The sequence below is a fragment of the Schistocerca cancellata genome, chromosome 1, assembly GCF_023864275.1.
Source record: "Schistocerca cancellata isolate TAMUIC-IGC-003103 chromosome 1, iqSchCanc2.1, whole genome shotgun sequence".
Taxonomy (NCBI): Eukaryota; Metazoa; Arthropoda; class Insecta; order Orthoptera; family Acrididae; genus Schistocerca; species Schistocerca cancellata.
Genome location: NC_064626.1, coordinates 1,136,409,820 through 1,136,428,569, shown reverse-complemented (window position 1 = coordinate 1,136,428,569; position 18,750 = coordinate 1,136,409,820). Strand labels below are relative to the sequence as shown.

Here is an 18,750-nt window from a genome sequence, read left to right as displayed (position 1 = left end):
CTACCGAAATAGGAACACTCATCTACTACTCTCAGTGTCTCATTTTCAAATCCAATTCCCTCGTGACCACTTGATTTGATTTGACTATATTCCATTACCTATGCTAATGTTCATCTTATTACCTCTCTTCAAGACATTGTAAGTTTCCACTGATCCTTCAAGTCTTTTCTGTCTGTGACAGAATAACAGTGTCACTGTAAAACCTCACAGTTTGTTACTTTTTTATTCCCAGCACCTTATGTCTGGTTCCAAATCACTTCTTGGTTTCCTTCATTGATTTGTCAGTATATGTTTTGAATATTATCAGGGATATTATTCAATCTATACACATAGGAAGCAGTTACTTTGGTAGCAGAGTACTGGTGGAGTACAGATGGGGGTTTTAAAGGCTAGGCAGTAGTTTTGAGTTTTTGTGATGAACATTTACCAGTCAAAGTGCAGAGAGTGAAGTCAGACATTTTCTCTACTGTCAAAATTTTAACAGTAAGTTTCTGAAGCATTTGTAGCAAAATTTGTGAACTTAATGTCATCCAATGAAGTTGTTGTTCTCAAATTTGTCTCAGAACCAGAAGAACTCCCTTCCCAGTGTGCCAAAGATCTCACAAAGCTCTTAAGAGACAGCACTAACCCCCCTGCCATATCCCCATACACCTACAGTCGTCCCACCACCCCTTAGAACCAGCTGCGAAGTAGCACCCCGGTTGTCACCCAATATCACCCTGGGCTGGGACAACTGAGCCACAACCTCTGTCAGAGCTTTGATTATCTATCACAATATCCTGAAATGTGGGACATCCTACTGAAGATCCTTCCCACCCATCCATGTCCTCGTGGAAGACCCAGGTGCAAGACCTACCCAATCCACCCATCCGGCACTTCCTTTTCCAGTCCTGTCACAGGCTCATCCTTCCAAATCAGAGTCCAAGCCACCTGTGAAATCAGCCATATCATTTACCTGCTCTGCTTCAGTCATTGTGACAGCCTTTTGTATTGGCATGACTACCAACCAGGTGACCACAGGGATGAATGGCCAAAAATAAAGTGGACCACAGTGTGGCACAACATGCAGCTGAACATAATACACTCCTGGAAATTGAAATAAGAACACCGTGAATTCATTGTCCCAGGAAGGGGAAGCTTTATTGACACATTCCTGGGGTCAGATACATCACATGATCACACTGACAGAACCACAGGCACATAGACACAAGCAACAGAGCATGCACAATGTCGGCACTAGTACAGTGTATATCCACCTTTCGCAGCAATGCAGGCTGCTATTCTCCCATGGAGACGATCGTAGAGATGCTGGATGTAGTCCTGTGGAACGGCTTGCCATGCCATTTCCACCTGGCGCCTCAGTTGGACCAGCGTTCGTGCTGGACGTGCAGACCGCGTGAGACGACGCTTCATCCAGTCCCAAACATGCTCAATGGGGGACAGATCCGGAGATCTTGCTGGCCAGGGTAGTTGACTTACACCTTCTAGAGCACGTTGGGTGGCACGGGATACATGCGGACGTGCATTGTCCTGTTGGAACAGCAAGTTCCCTTGCCGGTCTAGGAATGGTAGAATGATGGGTTCGATGACGGTTTGGATGTACCGTGCACTATTCAGTGTCCCCTCGACGATCACCAGTGGTGTACGGCCAGTGTAGGAGATCGCTCCCCACACCATGATGCCGGGTGTTGGCCCTGTGTGCCTCGGTCGTATGCAGTCCTGATTGTGGCGCTCACCTGCACGGCGCCAAACACGCATACGACCATCATTGGCACCAAGGCAGAAGCGACTCTCATCGCTGAAGATGACACGTCTCCATTCGTCCCTCCATTCACGCCTGTCGCGACACCACTGGAGGCGGGCTGCACGATGTTGGGGCGTGAGCGGAAGACAGCCTAACGGTGTGCGGGACCGTAGCCCAGCTACATGGAGACGGTTGCGAATGGTCCTCGCCGATACCCCAGGAGCAACAGTATCCCTAATTTGCTGGGAAGTGGCGGTGCGGTCCCCTACGGCACTGCGTAGGATCCTATGGTCTTGGCGTGCATCCGTGCATCGCTGCGGTCCGGTCCCAGGTCGACGGGCACGTGCACCTTCCGCCGACCACTGGCGACAACATCGATGTACTGTGGAGACCTCATGCCCCACGTGTTGAGCAATTCGGCGGTATGTCCACCCGGCCTCCCGCATGCCCACTATACGCCCTCGCTCAAAGTCCGTCAACTGCACATACGGTTCACGTCCACGCTGTCGCGGCATGCTACCAGTGTTAAAGACTGCGATGGAGCTCCGTATGCCACGGCAAACTGGCTGACACTGACGGCGGCGGTGCACAAATGCTGCGCAGCTAGCGCCATTTGACGGCCAACACCGCGGTTCCTGGTGTGTCCGCTGTGCCGTGCGTGTGATCATTGCTTGTACAGCCCTCTCGCAGTGTCCGGAGCAAGTATGGTGGGTCTGACACACCGGTGTCAATGTGTTCTTTTTTCCATTTCCAGGAGTGTATATTTGATTTCAATGGGTACTTCACAACCTGGGCTGTTTGGATCTTCTCCTCCAACATGAGTTTTCTGCACTGTGCAGATGGGAGCTATCCTTACAACACATTCTCTGTTCCCAAAATTACCCCAGCCTTAGCCTACAATAACCTGCTGTTCTCACACCCTCCACCCAATGATTTGCACCCTCTTTACCATATCAGCTCCTCCCAGTTCACATGCCCTCACCCTCACTGTGTCCCACTCTCTGCCAGTGCACCCATCAAATGTCCCATTTTCTGGTTCTGCCTTTTTCCACTCCCCTGTCCCACTCCCCTCCCCACTCTCATTCTCCTCAGCCTCCCATCATTGCACTTGGCAGCCTTGTCCATTCATCATCTAGTCTGTGCACATTCTGCAAGACAGCACTCTTCTCTCTCCCAACCATACCTACTTCCCCTCCCACTTCCATGCCCCATTCTGGATTGCTGCTTTCGCTAAAAGTGACGGTTGCATTGTGGCTGGGCTTGCTAGAGATAGCGGTCAGGTGTGGGTGAGGTGTGCTTGCATGTATGAATTTGTGTGTGTTTTCTTTTATTTCCTGAAGAAGACACTGGCCAAAAGCTCAATGTGTGACTATTTAGACACCCAGCCCTTATAGATGACTGCACAATGATTCTACTGCTGCCAATGTATAAATTGTACAAGGGCCATGAAGACAATATAAGAGAAATTAAGGCTTGTGGAGAGGGATACAGACAGTTGTTTTTCCTTTATTCCATTTGCAAATAGAACAGAAAAGGAAATATATAAATGCTAGAAACATAGGTTTGTCTCTTCAGTCTGTCTTGCAAGACAACTCATGGAGTCAATATTGTCTGATGTGTTCTCTAGAATCCTAACTGACCTTGCTCACTGCATACCTTATCTGTCTTGCATTCCAGGTGGAATACTTATGTCACAATATATCCTCCCTAGGATCTCAGTAATTCTGAGGGACTGTCATCTACCCCACAATTCTTGTGTCAACTTAGGTCTTACTGTTTTCTGTGAAATTCTTGCATTATCACATTTTGCATTTCATCTGTCTCTACTTCTCCTTCCTTTTCAGAATATTGTTTTTAAGATAATTTGATTTGTATAGCACATCTGTAGTTTCCATCCAACATTCATCCTTCCCATCTTTGCTTAGTTTCATTCAATATGAGCTCTTGATATTCATGCATTGCTTCTCTTTCCTCCAAAGGTCTTTTTTTTATGTGGCAGCTACTTTCACCACAGTTATGCATGTTTTTACAGCTTTGCATTTATCCTGTAGAGATTTCTCATTAGCCATTTTGCCCTTTTTGTCATCTCATTTTCTGATGTTTGTATTTACTTTTGCCTGATTCATTTGCTGTATTTTTAGGCCTTCTTCTTTTATCAATATAATACTTTTGTGTTATCCAAGGATTTCTACTATGACAGCCTCCTGAGTTGCCTCTGCCTGGAGTACCAAATGTGAAAATATGCCCAAAATGTTGTTATAATTAGTAAAGCATATAGTAGAGCTGCCTGTCCTCACGAAATATAATGGCTGTAGTTTCTTGTTGCTTTCAGCTATTCACAGCAGCAGCATAGCAAGGTCATATTTGCTAATGTTATAAGGCTAGATCAACTAGTCACACATAGTGTTGATCTGAAGCTACTGACTATTTCACTACCCCTATTCAGATGTGAAATGTTAGTCTGGCCTCTCTCTAGAAACCTCATTGACGTGGTTGCACCTATGGTACAGCTATCTGTGTCTCTGCTGCAAGCAAGCCACACTGCTGCTGCAAGGTCTCTGGTTCATGAGGACAGATGGGCAAGCTATTGTCTGTCTGTAAAGATTTGGGAAAAGTATCAGTATATTCAGGTAACTCTTGCTTTCCAATGCAGATGCACTACTTAGGGTGGCTAAGGCTCTATGGTAGGTATTACTTGTAGTTAGTATGTTTGATATGGAAAGATTTTTTATAAGTCTATCAAACAGATATTAATCAGTATTTAGTAAGTTGAATCAGTATTTAGTAAGTTGGTCCACTGAGCTGAGAATGGCCAGGTGAAAAAGATTTGAAAATAGCTATTGAGGTTCTGGAAGAAAAAGAAGTGAATAACTTTGCCACAAGTATGAATCATAGAGAGAGGATCAAGATACATGTATGAGGCAAGTTTTTTAAATTGTTGAGTGGGTAGAATAGGACCCTCTACATGACCCATAAACAAGGAAATGACATACATGTTTCCATGGCTGCTACATATTTTTGTGTGTGTATACATTCACCTTGCAGCAGAAATGCCACATAAATAAAGTCTGTGAAGTGAGATGAGAACAATACAGTTTTAATAGATGAACCACTACAACTTAATGAGGAAATATAAGTGAGGTCTGTCATGTATCTACTTTGTTCCAACAAATAGACATTATTTTTCTGTATTAGCAGGATTTGTGCAGTTTTTTCATTGTTGTGTTGTTAAACATGACTAAAATGTAGTTGTACATTGTTAGCCACATCAAATGTTTAGTCTGTTGTCACCTATGTAAAAGACTACTTGTATGTTGTTGGTATTGGCTATTATTTATGTTGTGTTAAATGGATCAGAGAAATAATTACATTTTGCTACAAGAATGGAATAAAGTGCATCGAAGAGATCACCAGTGTGTGTGTGTGTGTGTGTGTGTGTGTGTGTGTGTGTGTGTGTGTAGTGAGTGAAGTGTTACGAAACAATGTGTGTATAGTGTGTGCAGTGAGTGATAGTGAGATATGAGTGAACAATGTGCCATTACATTGTTTAATAAGTTATTTGTAAAAAAAGTATTGTATACCAGGAGTAAATCTAATGATTGTCTCTAACTAGAAGTCTGTAAATATATGTGTATATGAATTAGCTTATTTTAAATTGATCTAAATTTGTTAATACTTTGACATGTCCTATATCCTTGTAAAAATAGATCTACTGATGTAAAAAAATGTTAAAGATTACTTTGGTAAGTTTGCTATGATTAAATCTGTTTTTTTTGGATGGTATTGCTGTTTTAAAGAATACAGAAAAGACATTTAACAGTGACTTTGGCTCACCATTGCACCATCAACAGGTTAAATTCAGGAAAAATTCAAAGAAACGATTATGAACAGTCAGAAAATCACAGTCAGTGTTATCACTGATGGTGTTTAAATATCAATTGGCTCATTCCAAAAAATATTTGTGGATGTTTTGGGTATTTGTTCTAAAATTGTTGAATTTTGAGCAAAACAGTGGAGTTTGCAAGCTGTTTGGCAATAGCTACATGAAGTAAACAATGATGCAGAACTAATGTGAAATGTATCATAACAGCCGATGGAACATAGGTTTATGGATATGTCATTGAAACTAAGGAGCAATCACCCCAATGGAAGCATTTTGGATCACCAAGACTAAACAAATCTGGACAAGTGTGATCAAATGTAAAGATTATGCTCACTGTGTTCTTCAGTTTTAACTGTATAGTTAACCATGAAATCTATTAAGTAGGTGGAACAAAGGATCAATGTGGAGTAACACTTACAAGTTTAACACTGTTTGTGAAAAAAAGGGGGAGGGGGGAGTGACACCTGGCAACTCTGTGTAACAATAAGCAACAAATTGAAAATCTCTGTAAATTATAAAGGAATCCAACAGTATACACTGTTGAATTCGATAGATAAAAAATCAACTCACCAAGTGAAAAGAAAGTTATAATTAGGCAAGCTTTTGGAGCCTGTGGCTCCATCTTTAGGTGGAAGGGTTGAAGAGGAAGGAAGAGGGGTGAAGGAAAAAGACTGGGGAGGTCTAGGAAAAGCGGTAGATTTTGGGAAAGTCACACAAAACTGTGAGTCAGGGGAGACTCACCAGATGGGATGAGGAGGGAAGAGTGATTTTTGGGGACTGGCAGTCCACACGTTTTACTTATATACACTTTACCTTACAAAATCCTTGCAGTGAGAAACAGTGATGACATACAAAACTTGGCTGAAAAGTATACTCTAGAATAACAAATCCATGAAGTTCATCCTCACATAGGTGGTGGTCGACTCATGCTGAGTTGACTGCCGCTACACAACATACATCTTATTTCACAATCACATTTGATGTTTATGTCAAGGAGCCTTGGTTATCTGTTCTAAGTGACAAAGTTACTGTTGTAAAAAAAATGTTGTCTCTCAAACAAAAATAAACGCAAGCAAAGGAAAATTCATATAAAAATATTTAATAAGTTTAGTTCACCCATCTCAGATTCCACTCACCTCATAAGGAAGAACAATTGCATGTTATAATTAATAAAAATCCGCCACACAAGTTACCTGTGTATTGTTTTGCAAATTTTTTCTTCACCCATTATACATTTGTGGACCATGACTGTGTAACAGCCACAGAAGATCAACGAAATGCAATTTAGTTGATTTTTCACTGTTAAATATGAAAAATAAATCTTAAAAATAATTATGACTTTCTCAGGTTGCAAAAATATATATAGAAACATGCTCCTTTAATGATGTATTTGAATATTTAGCTTTTAAGATCTTCAATAATTTTTGTTAAGATAAAAAGACAAAAAATAAAAAAGTGATTAATGCAAGTGTTGGAAAGAAGAATAAATCACTCACAATTGTGGCTACAGAGAGACATAAGTTTTCTTTTCCCTACATCCTTATTGTTGTACTATTTTCTTATTGTGCTTTATCTTTCCCACTTGTCTTATAGAAGAAATGTTTGACACTGCTTTTTTGCTTTTCTGCCTCCAAAACTTTTGATCGCATTAGCAGTGTTAGTTTGCTTAGATAGTTAGTAAAGGGAATTACCTGTTATCTTTCACAGGCTTTATATGATTGTAATTAACAAATTAATTTAAAGAAAAAAGTGCTACTTTAAAAGAGACAGTTTTCAACTACTGTCTATGCGCCATTGCAGAATTCAGGTCTCGTAAATACACCTGCTCATAGTTCTTATTGGATGCAGTAATCTGTGCACTACAAGAATACATATTTACTCAGCCATGTACATAGTGCATCACAGTAACAGGAAGAATCTGTGGATCCAGCATAGAAATCAGTATACAAAATGACTACTGATGATTTATTTGAATTACTTTTGAGTTAGCTGTTTTCATTACTGTTACTCATTTTTGTTTGTTACCTGAACTTTCAAGTTGGTAATAAGTTTTTTTTTATTATGATTTTATGAATATTCTCACTCTACATGACTGTGTTTGCTATTTTCAGATCTTCAAATTGTTGATTGATTCTGGGGCAGATGTGAATTTCAAAGATGACCATGGTTGTACAGCACTTCATAGAGCTGTTGGTGATATGCGCTGTGAGGTATGATTTGTCTTACTGCATCAAAATGAAAATACTACACATATTGTTGTCATTGTTTTTCCTACTAATGGTCTGCTGAAACTGATGTCTACATGTACCTTTTAATTAATCATCAGAGACTGTAGTATGTAAATATTGAATATACCATAACTAAAGTAAAGAATATCCAAAAATAACATTATAAACAGAGCAATATAGTGTACTGGTTTCATTTCATCATTAGATACACTGTTTTTGCTATAATTCATGCTTTTTGTTTTTATAAAATTTAAAGTATTAGTGTCCTTTTAGATTTGTTTGAGTGACAGATTTCTACAATCCCCAGTTCTAGACTTTATCTTATTGCAATCTGGTATTTTGTCCATCTGTATTTGTCTTATTCACCTTTGCCCTTCCTTACAAGGTAACTTGTTTCAAGGTATTGGAGAGATCATCAGAAGTATGAACTAAAGGATATCATCGTCCACAGCTCCTATTATCCAGCTAACCTTAAGGATTTGTGGGGTGGGCTCATCTATATATTAACAGACAGTTTAAGTTAACTGTTATGTTACTTAAAGATTGTGATTATTATTTTAGTGAAATTGTCTGTAAGCTAGAATTGATAAGCAAATGCACCTTGATAATTATTCATGAAAATAAATATGCTTTCAGCTATCACTTTGCTTTTCAACATGCTAGGTCAAATATAATGCTCACTTTTTGTAATGAAAGCCATCCTCTTCTAGACATAGTACAGGCCAGGACCTAATTACACACATTACCCTCAAATGCCTGGCAAATTTGTCATTACATTGCCTGCTTCAGGTCTCCACCTTGTTGTTGTTATTGTGGTCTTCAGTCCTCAGACTGGTTTGATGCAGCTCTCCATGCTACTCTATCCTGTGGAAGCTTCTTCATCTCCCAGTACCTACTGCAGCCTACATCCTTCTGAATCTGCTTAGTGTATTCATCTCTTGGTCTCCCTCTATGATTTTTACCCTCCATGCTGCCCTCCAATACTAAATTGGTGATCCCTCGATGTCTCAGAACATGTCCTACCAACCGATCCCTTCTTCTAGTCAAGTTGTGCCACTAGCTCCTCTTCTCCCCAATTCTATTCAATACCTCCTCATTAGTTATGTGATCTACCCATCTAATCTTCAGCATTCTTCTGTAGCACCACATTTCGAAAGCCTCTATTCTCTTCTTGTCTAAACTATTTATCGTCCACGTTTCAATTCCATACATGGCTACACTCCATACAAATACTTTCAGAAACGACTTCCTGACATTTAAACCTATACTCGATCTTAACAATTTTTTCTTCTTCAGAAACACTTTCCTTGCCATTGCCAGTCTACATTTTATATCCTCTCTACTTCGACCATCATCAGTTATTTTTCTACCCAAATGGCAAAACTCCTTTACTACTTTAAGTATCTCATTTCCTAATCTAATTCCCTCAGCATCACCCGACTTAATTCAACTACATTCCATTATCCTCGTTTTGCTTTTGTCGATTTTCATCTTATACCCTCCTTTCAAGACACTGTCCATTCCATTCAACTGCTCTTCCAAGTCCTTTGCTGTCTCTGACAGAATTACAATGTCATCGGCAAACCTTGAAGTTTTTATTTCTTCTCCATGGATTTTAATACCTACTCCAAACTTTTTTTTTTTGTTTTCTTTATTGCTTGCTCAATATACAGATCGAATAACATCGGGGATAGGCTACAACCCTGTCTCACTCCCTTCCCAACCACTGCTTCCCTTTCATACGCCTCGACTCTTATAACTGCCATCTGGTTTCTGTACAAATTGTAAATAGCCATTCGCTCCCTGTATTTTACCCCTGCCACCTTCAGAATTTGAAAGAGAGTATTCCAGTCAACATTGTCAAAAGCTTTCTCTAAGTCTACAAATGCTAGAAACATAGGTTTGCCTTTCCTTAATCTTTCTTCTAAAATAAGTCATAGGGTCAGTATTGTCTCACGTGTTCCAACATTTCAACGGAATCCAAACTGATCTTCCCCGAGGTCGGCTTCTACCAGTTTTTCCATTCATCTGTAAAGAATTCGTGTTAGTATTTTGCAGCTGTGATTTATTAAACTGATAGTTCGGTAATTTTCACATCTGTCGACCCCTGCTTTCTTTTGGATCGGAATTATTATATTCTTCTTTAAGTCTGAGGGTATTTCCCCTGTCTCATACATCTTGCTCACCAGATGGTAGAGTTTTGTCAGGACTGGCTCTCCCAAGGCTGTCAGTAGTTCTAATGGAATGTTGTCTACTCTGGGGGCCTTGTTTCAACTCAGGTCTTTCATTGCTCTGTCAAACTCTTCATGCAGTATCATATCTCCCATTTCATCTTCACCTACATCCTCTTCCATTTCCATAATATTGTCCTCAAGTACTTTGCCCTTGTATAGACCCTCTATATACTCCTTCCACCTTTCTGCTTTCCCTTCTTTGCTAAGAACTGGGTTTCCATCAAAGCTCTTGATATTCATGCAAGTGGTTCTCTTTTCTCCAAAGGTCTCTTTAATTTTCCTGTAGACATTATCTATTTTACCCCTAGTGAGATAAGCCTCTACATCCTTACATTTGTCCTCTAGCCATCCCTAATTAGCCATTTTGCACTTCCTGTCAATATCATTTTTGAGATGTTTGTATTTTTTTTCCTAATTCATTTATTGCATTTTTATATTTTCTCCTTTCATAAATTAAATTCAATATATCTTCTGTTACCCAAGGGTTTTTACTAGCCCTCGTCTTTTTACCTATTTGATCCTCTGCTGCTTTCCTTATTTCATCCCTCAAAGCTATCCATTCTTCTTCTACTGTATTTCTTTCACCCATTCCTGTCACTTGTTCCCTTATGCTCTCCCTGAAACTCTGTGCAACCTCTGGTTCTTTCAGTTTATCCAGGTCCCATCTCCTTAAATTCCCACCTTTTTGCAATTTCTTCAGTTTTAATCTACAGTTCATAACAAATAGATTGTGATCAAAGTCCCTGGAAATGTCTTACAATTTAAAACCTGGTTCCTAAATCTCTGTCTTACCATTATATAATATATCTGATACCTTTTAGTATCTCCAGAGTTCTTCCATGTATACAATCTTCTTTCATGATTCTTGAACCAAGTGTTAGCTATGATTAAGTTATGCTCTGAGCAAAATTCTACCAGGCGGCTTACTCTTTCATTTCTTAACCCCAATTCATATTCACCTACTATGTTTCCTTCTCTCCCTTTTCCTACTCTCGAATTCCAGTCACCCATTACTATTAAATTTTCCTCTCCCTTCACTACCTGAATAATTTCTTTTATCTCATCATACATTTCATCAATTTCTTCGTCATCTGCAGAGCTAGTTGGTATATAAACTTGTACTACTGTAGTAGGCGTGGGCTTCTTGTCTATTTGGCCACAATAATGCGTTCACTATGCTATTTGTAGTAGCTTACCCATACTCCTATTTTTTTTATTCATTATTAAACCTACTCCTGCATTACTCCTATTTGATTTTGTATTTATAACCCTGTATTCACCTGACCAAAAGTCTTGTTCGTCCTGCCACCAAACTTCACTAATTCCCACTATATCTAACTTTAACCTATCCATTTCCCTTCTTAAATTTTCTAACCTACCTGCCCGATTAAGGGATCTGACATTCCACGCTCCGATCCATAGAATGCCAGTTTTCTTTCTCCTGATAATGACGTTGCCTTGAGTAGACCCTGCCCGGAGATCCAAATGGGGGACTATTTTACCTCCAGAATATTTTACCCAAGAGGATGCCATCATCATTTAATCATACAGTAAAGCTGCATGCCTTCGGGAAAAATTACGGCTGTAGTTTCCCCTTGCTTTCAGCCATTCGCAGTACTAGAACAACAGGGCGATTTTGGTTAATGTTACAAGGCCAGATCAGTCAGTCATCCAGACTGTTGCCCCTGCAACTACTGAAAAGGCTGCTGCCCCTCTTCAGGAACCACACATTTGTCTGGCCTCTCAAAAGATACCCCTCCGTTGTGGTTGCACCTACAGTACGGCTATCTGTATCACTGAGGCATGCAAGCCTCCCCACCAACAGCAAGGTCCATGGTTAAGGGTGGGGGATCTCCACCTTACTAGAAGAAAAGTTATTAAATAATCACTGCTGATAGTAAAGCACCTGCAAGACAGTAACATATATTTTAAATTTGTCGCATAATGGTGGTGGACTGGAGGGCTTCAGTGATGCTGTTTTCTCCCCACTGCAGAGAATGCTATAATCCTGATAACTGGACTGATTTGACATAGGTTTAACACTTCTACAAATAAACCTCATCACACACTTTAACTTATTGTCTATTGGACATCAGACTGTGTGAGGGAGAGAATTTTTACATATATAAATTGGCAGAAGACATCAGGTAAACATATCAGTACAATGATATTCTTTATTTTTCACTACATCATTATTGTCTTTATTTTTTAAACTATTATTTTTGTAATTGTTTTCATAAAACACTGTCTTTATGCATTTCAAATTCATCCACATACTGAGTGACTTTGTGCAAGAGTTCTGGGATGAACAGTGTGTCTAATTGTAATTTGGTGAATGGTTCTGCTTATCTAGCTTGCACATAGGTGAATTGCCATTATCGTGCATTGCCATTCTGCTTTATGTGTTCATGTATTAGATAAATAGAATCTAACAAGGACATGAAATATTCGATGTCATGTTCCTGTATGTTAACAAGTTTATCTTTGATGTTGTTTGGTAACCGTGCTTTGAGTACCCAAATCACATTGCAATGTGAGCTAGGTTCATCGCAATAGTGTGTCTTATTTATATATCTCTCAAAATATTTACTCAGTGTACCCTGTTTGTGGTTATAAATCTCTGGGCTGGAAACTTGTTTTTACAACCATTCTTGAATACAAGGAAACATAAAAATGCTTTCTCTAAATTGTTCCTGTGTATTCCAAATTTCTGTGGTTTGCATTGCCTATAATGCTGCTTTGCCTTGGATAAGAGAGATGATAAATTCGGTTTTCTGTCTCTCTGTCCACACACATGGCAGTATGTTCTTAAATCCTTTTATCAATACCATAAGATGAATTGATCTCTTTTCATCTCTATAGGGTTGAAATTGCCCATGTTTAATAAGACTTTCCTCTTGTACTATGTTCAATAATGTAGGAACTGTCCCCATAATAGACATCTGTTGTCTGATAATCAGGCTATGGCTACCTGTATTACAAATACTGACTGATCATACCTGCCAGGAAAACTATATGTATGGCCATACATGTTTCCTCTGTGCACATTACTTTTTATTTCTTACCTGTTGCTATCTATTTCTTTCTCTTTTTCATGTACACACTCAGTATTGTGATTATTCTAGGGTGGTATGCTAGATTTGACTTTATTCACTGAGCAGCTTGGCTCATGTGTAGTACACTCTGTGTTAATATCATTGTTATATGAGAGCTCATTACTTATTCGTTGTATAGCATATTTTAACTCAGTTTCTACATGATCTGCAATTTCTCTATCTTTAACTTCTAACCACTGGCTGAACTCTCCTTTAGCTTTCTTTGTCTGTTCAGCCACATGCTGTTCTACATTTTTCTTCATTTTGAATTCTAGGTCCTCTAAATGCTCTGTTACGTTCTGTACATCTTCTTCCATTCCATAATGCTCTGTTTGCTACTGGCTTGCTGAACATATCAAGTAATTCAGATAAAAAACAACTGATTCTCTGATTCAGTGGTTGATAAATTGTTCACATGGTGCTCCAGTGGATGTGACTGTGACCATGGTGGTAATATGAGTGGTTGTACACAAGTTCAGCAGCTAGGGATCACTCCTCACTGCACTGCCCTCTTTGTCAGTTATCTCTGCCAGACAAATTCTCCTACTCTCTTCAAACATTTTTGAAGAACTGATCTTCAGTGGAGTGCTGTCTTATTTTTCAAAGTATAACTTGCTGATTGTCTGAGAATGTTATTTTTGCAAATAATTACCTACAAATAGATCTTATTGTTTAGTGGAGCTGAACAACAAAACTGTTTCTTGGTATATTTCATGCGTTGCACAGATTATTTTAGTTAAGTCAAGCATTTGTACCTGGTAAAGTAAAACATGATGACATTAATAGCATGCATTTTGCATTTATAGCCTTGGCTTCATAACAGAAAGCAGAGTGTCACATTGTGCCACATGCAGCATGTCGAAGCATAAAAGTTACAAGTCCCACAATATGTGGTGTTGCATCTGCTCCTCTTCTTAATCCTTGTAATTGATTTCCCAATGACTTCAAAAGTATCTTCAAAAGCTTTAATGTTTGCTGATGATGCAAGCATATGTGTCAGAGGTACAGATAATGGCATACTTGACACAGCTCAGATGATAACTGAACTGGTGTATGTCTGGTTTACACAAATAAGTTTTCTTAATCTGAGAAAGACTCATAGTACACAATATGACACACATAAAATAAACTTGCTGATACTAGAAATAAGATGAACTGCTGAACACTAAATGGAAAACCAAGTGTAAAATTCCTTCAGGTCTAACTAAATAACAATCTCAAATGGAGTCAATAAATTGTGCAGATTAACTGAACAAGAAGAGAAAGAGCAAGAGCTCAAAAGCTAGTGTGAATAGTTTTCTGTAGCAAGTTTCTATGCCCCACACATAAGTCAGCTATTGGTTTGTGATTGCCTTTCCTTTTTTTATGTAACCAGAAGATGATGTTACTGTGTCTAGTAATTAGAAGTAACTCTCATTATTTTGACCAGGGTGCTGAAATTTTACATATGTTCACTCTCTGATAACTTACTGATTGACATTCTAAGTGATTGCAGCTGAAGTAATGGAAGTATTCATTCTGCAGTAGCTAACTGTAAGAATGCTGTATAAAATAGATATCTCTGGATCTTGCAGAGTCCTCTACGAAGGAGCTGGAATCCCTAAATCCACTTCCCACTACATTTGCAACATGATAGTATTGAAACTTTCTGACAGATTAAAACTGTGTACTGGACCAAGACTCAAACTCAGGACCTTTGCCTTTTGCGGGCAAGTGCTCTATCAACTGAGCTACCCAAGCACGACACACGACCTCTCCTCACAGCTTCAGTTCTGCCAGTACCTCATCTCCTACCTTCCAAACTACACAGAAACTCTTCTGTGAACCCAGCAGAACTAGCACTCCTGTGAAGTTTGGGTGGTAGGAGACAAGGTACTGGCAGAAATGAATCAATGAGGACGGGTCTTGAGTCGTGCTTGGGTAGCTCAGTGGGTAGAGCACTTGCACAAGAAAAGTAAAGGTCCAGAGTTTGAGTCTAGGTCCGGCACACAGTTTTAATCTATCAGGAAGTTTCATATCAGTGCACACTCCACTGCAGAGTGAAAATCTCATTCTGGAAACATCCCCCAGGCTGTGGCTAATCCTGTCTCCACAATATCCTTTATTCCTGGAGTGCTAGTTCTGCTAGGTTCACTGAAGAGCTTCTGTGAAGTTTGGAAGGTAGGAGATGAGGTACTCGCAGAATTGAAGCTGTGAGGATGGGTCATGTGTTATCCTTGGGTAGCTCATTTGGTAGAGCAGAGCACTTGCCCATGAAAGGCAAAGGTCCCGAGTTCGAGTATCTTTACTGTAGAGTAGTTACTGGATCATTTAAGTTGACACTTTTGATTGCTAATTTTTATGGTTCAAGATCAAGATTGCAAAATGAATCAATATGGAAAATAAAAATATATTATCAGAACTAGTGTGAAAATTAACCCAAATCTGGCAAAAATTTTTATGAAATTGACAATTGATATACAACAATTCCTAGGAGGCAAGCTCCATTACAGTGATCAGCATGGCTGAATTCCATGCAGGGAGGCTGAATTTGATTCCCAGTCAGGTCAGAGATTTTCTCTGCTCAAAAACTGGGTGTTGTGTTGTCCTTATCATCATTTTGTCATTATTGACATGCACGTTACCAAAGTGGCATCAAGTAAAAAAGACATGCACCAGGTTGTTGTACTCCTTGAAAGAGCACTCATGGCCAAACCATACCATATGCACATTTTTAAAATTAAAATCAGTTTCATTTGAATAATGGTTTCCACAAATGCAATCAAACTGAGAAAATAATTTTCATGTAGAACTTGCTTTCTTGTGTAAGGTCTGTACAGAGTTCTATACGCTGGTGCAAAGATCTTCAGCAATCTCTCAAGTGACGCCCATACATATTATAAAATGTGTGTGTGTGTGTGTGTGTGTGTGTGTGTGTGTGTGTGTGTGTGTGTGTGTGTGCGCGCTTGTGCATTTGCATGTATGTCCCACATCTCCTCTTAAACCACTACACATATTTCAACCAAACTTGGTAGACATATCCCTTACTGTCATGCAAGAAACCCTGTTGAGTAAGAACTATCTACCTATCACAGTTGGGGAGATACAACATTATAATTCGTGAGATGTGTGAAAACTGCTGCATCATGCATGACATTTAAATTTATTACTTCTGTTCTACTAACTCTATTTGCAATAAATTTTGCAGACAGTAACCACATATACCACTGAATGCAACTACAAAATTTTATCATGGTACCACATATAGTTGAGGCAATATGATGTCATAAACACTGAGATACCTGAAAAACTGCCACATTGTGCATGACGTTTAAATTTATTACTTCTTTGCTACTAACTCTGTGTGCAACACAATTTGCAGACAGTGTCCACATATGCTGCTAAATGTACTTGTGTAAACATATCATTGTATGACACATAGTTCAAGAGATATAGCATCATAAACACTGAGATGCATGAAAATGTGCTGCTTCATGCATGAAGTTTTAATATACTTATTCTTTGCTAGTTGTTGTGACTCGCCAATCTTTCAAACAGCTGCCACGCAGTTATGCATGTCCTCTACATATAGCACTGTCTGCCAGCCATGCAGCAGCAGCGCCACCTAAGCAGCCAGCCAGCCAGCGGCCGCTAGACTCGGACTCAGTTATGGTTTGACTGTTAAAGTGTACACACGTCTTACTCTGTTTACTTGATCTGTGACTTTCATGTATTGCATCTTCCTTGAAATATATTTGTTCAACTTGAAGTTATAACAATTGGTAACGAGGTAGTGATTTTTCTTTTCCGTTGTTGACCCACATGTTTCCATGCCTACTTTAGAGCAACTATTGCAAGGTCTCATAGAACAGCAAACGCTTCTCACAAATGCTATTCGTGATTTCGTCGCAGCATCAAATGTGGGGTATCTCTCGTCGTTGTCTCTACCTCATTTTCCTCCTTACGACGAGATGGCGGAAGACTGGTCTGATTACGGAAAATGTCTTTGACAGCACTTCTTGGCATTTCACGTCGTGGACGAACAAACATGTAAGTCTCTGTTCCTTTCATGGATTTCACCTCAAATGTATCGGTTGTTGTCGCAATTGGCTCCTTTGAAAGATCCTGTGTCTGTGTCCTTTGCTGAAATGTGCCCGCTTCTGTCCATCTATTTTCAAAAGCAAACGCATGTGATAGCCTCTCATGTTGCCTTTTATCGTTGTCAAAAACAACCAAATAAATCCTATTGCACTTGGGCTGATGAACTTCACGGCCTCAGTAGAAAGTGTCAATTTGTTACTGAAGTTCACAAAGAATCCTACGCCAATTCCATGGTATGGAATTCTATTATCCAATCGGTGCCCGACAAAGAAGTTAGGCAACATGCCTTTCAGTTGGCAAATCCGACTCCAGATGAAGTCCTATCCATCGCTCAGTCTTTTGAAATTTCTTGCGCTGCTGGAGCGCAAATAGAGGCATGGGGTGACATCGGGGAAATACAGCCTCTGTGCAATGTTGACGAAGCGTGTGGCATGTCCCCGCCAGATGGTGTGGCTGCAGTACGCTCCCAAGTCCAGCGTCGGCCTAACCGTAAACAAACCTTTAAGAAACTGCAGCAAAATCCACTGCAACTTCCTTCATGTCCGTGGTGTTTTACGAAACATTCACGAGAAGATTGTCCACAATGTTGGGCCGTGTGTCACAAATGCAAAAAAAGGGTCATATGTCATCCATTTGCAAATCTGACCACGTACATGATGTTCATGAACATGATGCTGATTCTGATTCTATATTGTCTGTCAATTGTACTTCTTCCCTTTCAGGGAAGTTATTCCTCACTGTCCAAATACTTGGTTGAGATGTTCACATGCAGGTGGATACTGGTTCTGCTGCCACTATCATCAATTCTCAGACGTATCTTCAGTTGGGTTCTCCAATCCTGTCACCTGTCACTAGGCAATTATGGACTTACAATAAAAAGAAGATTTCTCTCTTGGGACAATTTGATGCTGAGGTGTCTTACAAATCTGTCATTTGCACTGTTCCCATATTTGTGGTCGACCATAGTAAGGTGGAGAATCTTTTTGGTTTCGAAGCCTTTCGCGTTTTTGGGTTCTCCATAGATGACTCTGTCAATATCTTCTCTGATACTATCCTTATGCTCAATTGGATTCCTTGTCGACGACATTTTTATCCCTTTTTTCTCCTGGGTTAGGCTGTGCAAATGACTTTGAAGCTCATATCACGCTCAAACCCACTGCTCGGCCTGAGTTTTTTCAGGCTTGGCCCATTCCTGTGGCCCTTCGTGATCAGGTCAAATGGGAGCTGGATCGTCTCACTGCATCAGGGGTCTTGCTTTCTGTCACTTCCAGTGAGTCATCCTCTCCTGTCATTGTCATTGCTAAGCCAAATGGTGATATTCATCTCTGTGGCGATTTAAAAGCCACTGTAAATGCTCAATGCCTTATCGACACTTACCCTATGCCTCAACATGAAGAATTGTTCACTAAACTTGCTGGAGGCCAGTATTTTTCTAAACTTGACCTGTCAGAAGCTTATCATCAACTTCCTCTCGACGCTGCTTCCC

General features: G+C 39.8%; 1 protein-coding gene across 8 annotated transcripts in view; it reads left to right on the top strand.

Annotated features, from left to right (window-relative positions):
• LOC126092715 (serine/threonine-protein phosphatase 6 regulatory ankyrin repeat subunit A-like) overlaps window positions 1-18,750 on the top strand; it is a 423,652-nt gene that overhangs the window by 258,720 nt on the left and 146,182 nt on the right. For all 8 annotated transcript variants that reach the window (XM_049908492.1, XM_049908471.1, XM_049908484.1 and 5 more), the window contains exon 10: window positions 7,739-7,837. In XM_049908492.1, the coding sequence (XP_049764449.1) occupies window positions 7,739-7,837 (99 nt within the window). The remainder of the gene's footprint in view (window positions 1-7,738; window positions 7,838-18,750) is intronic.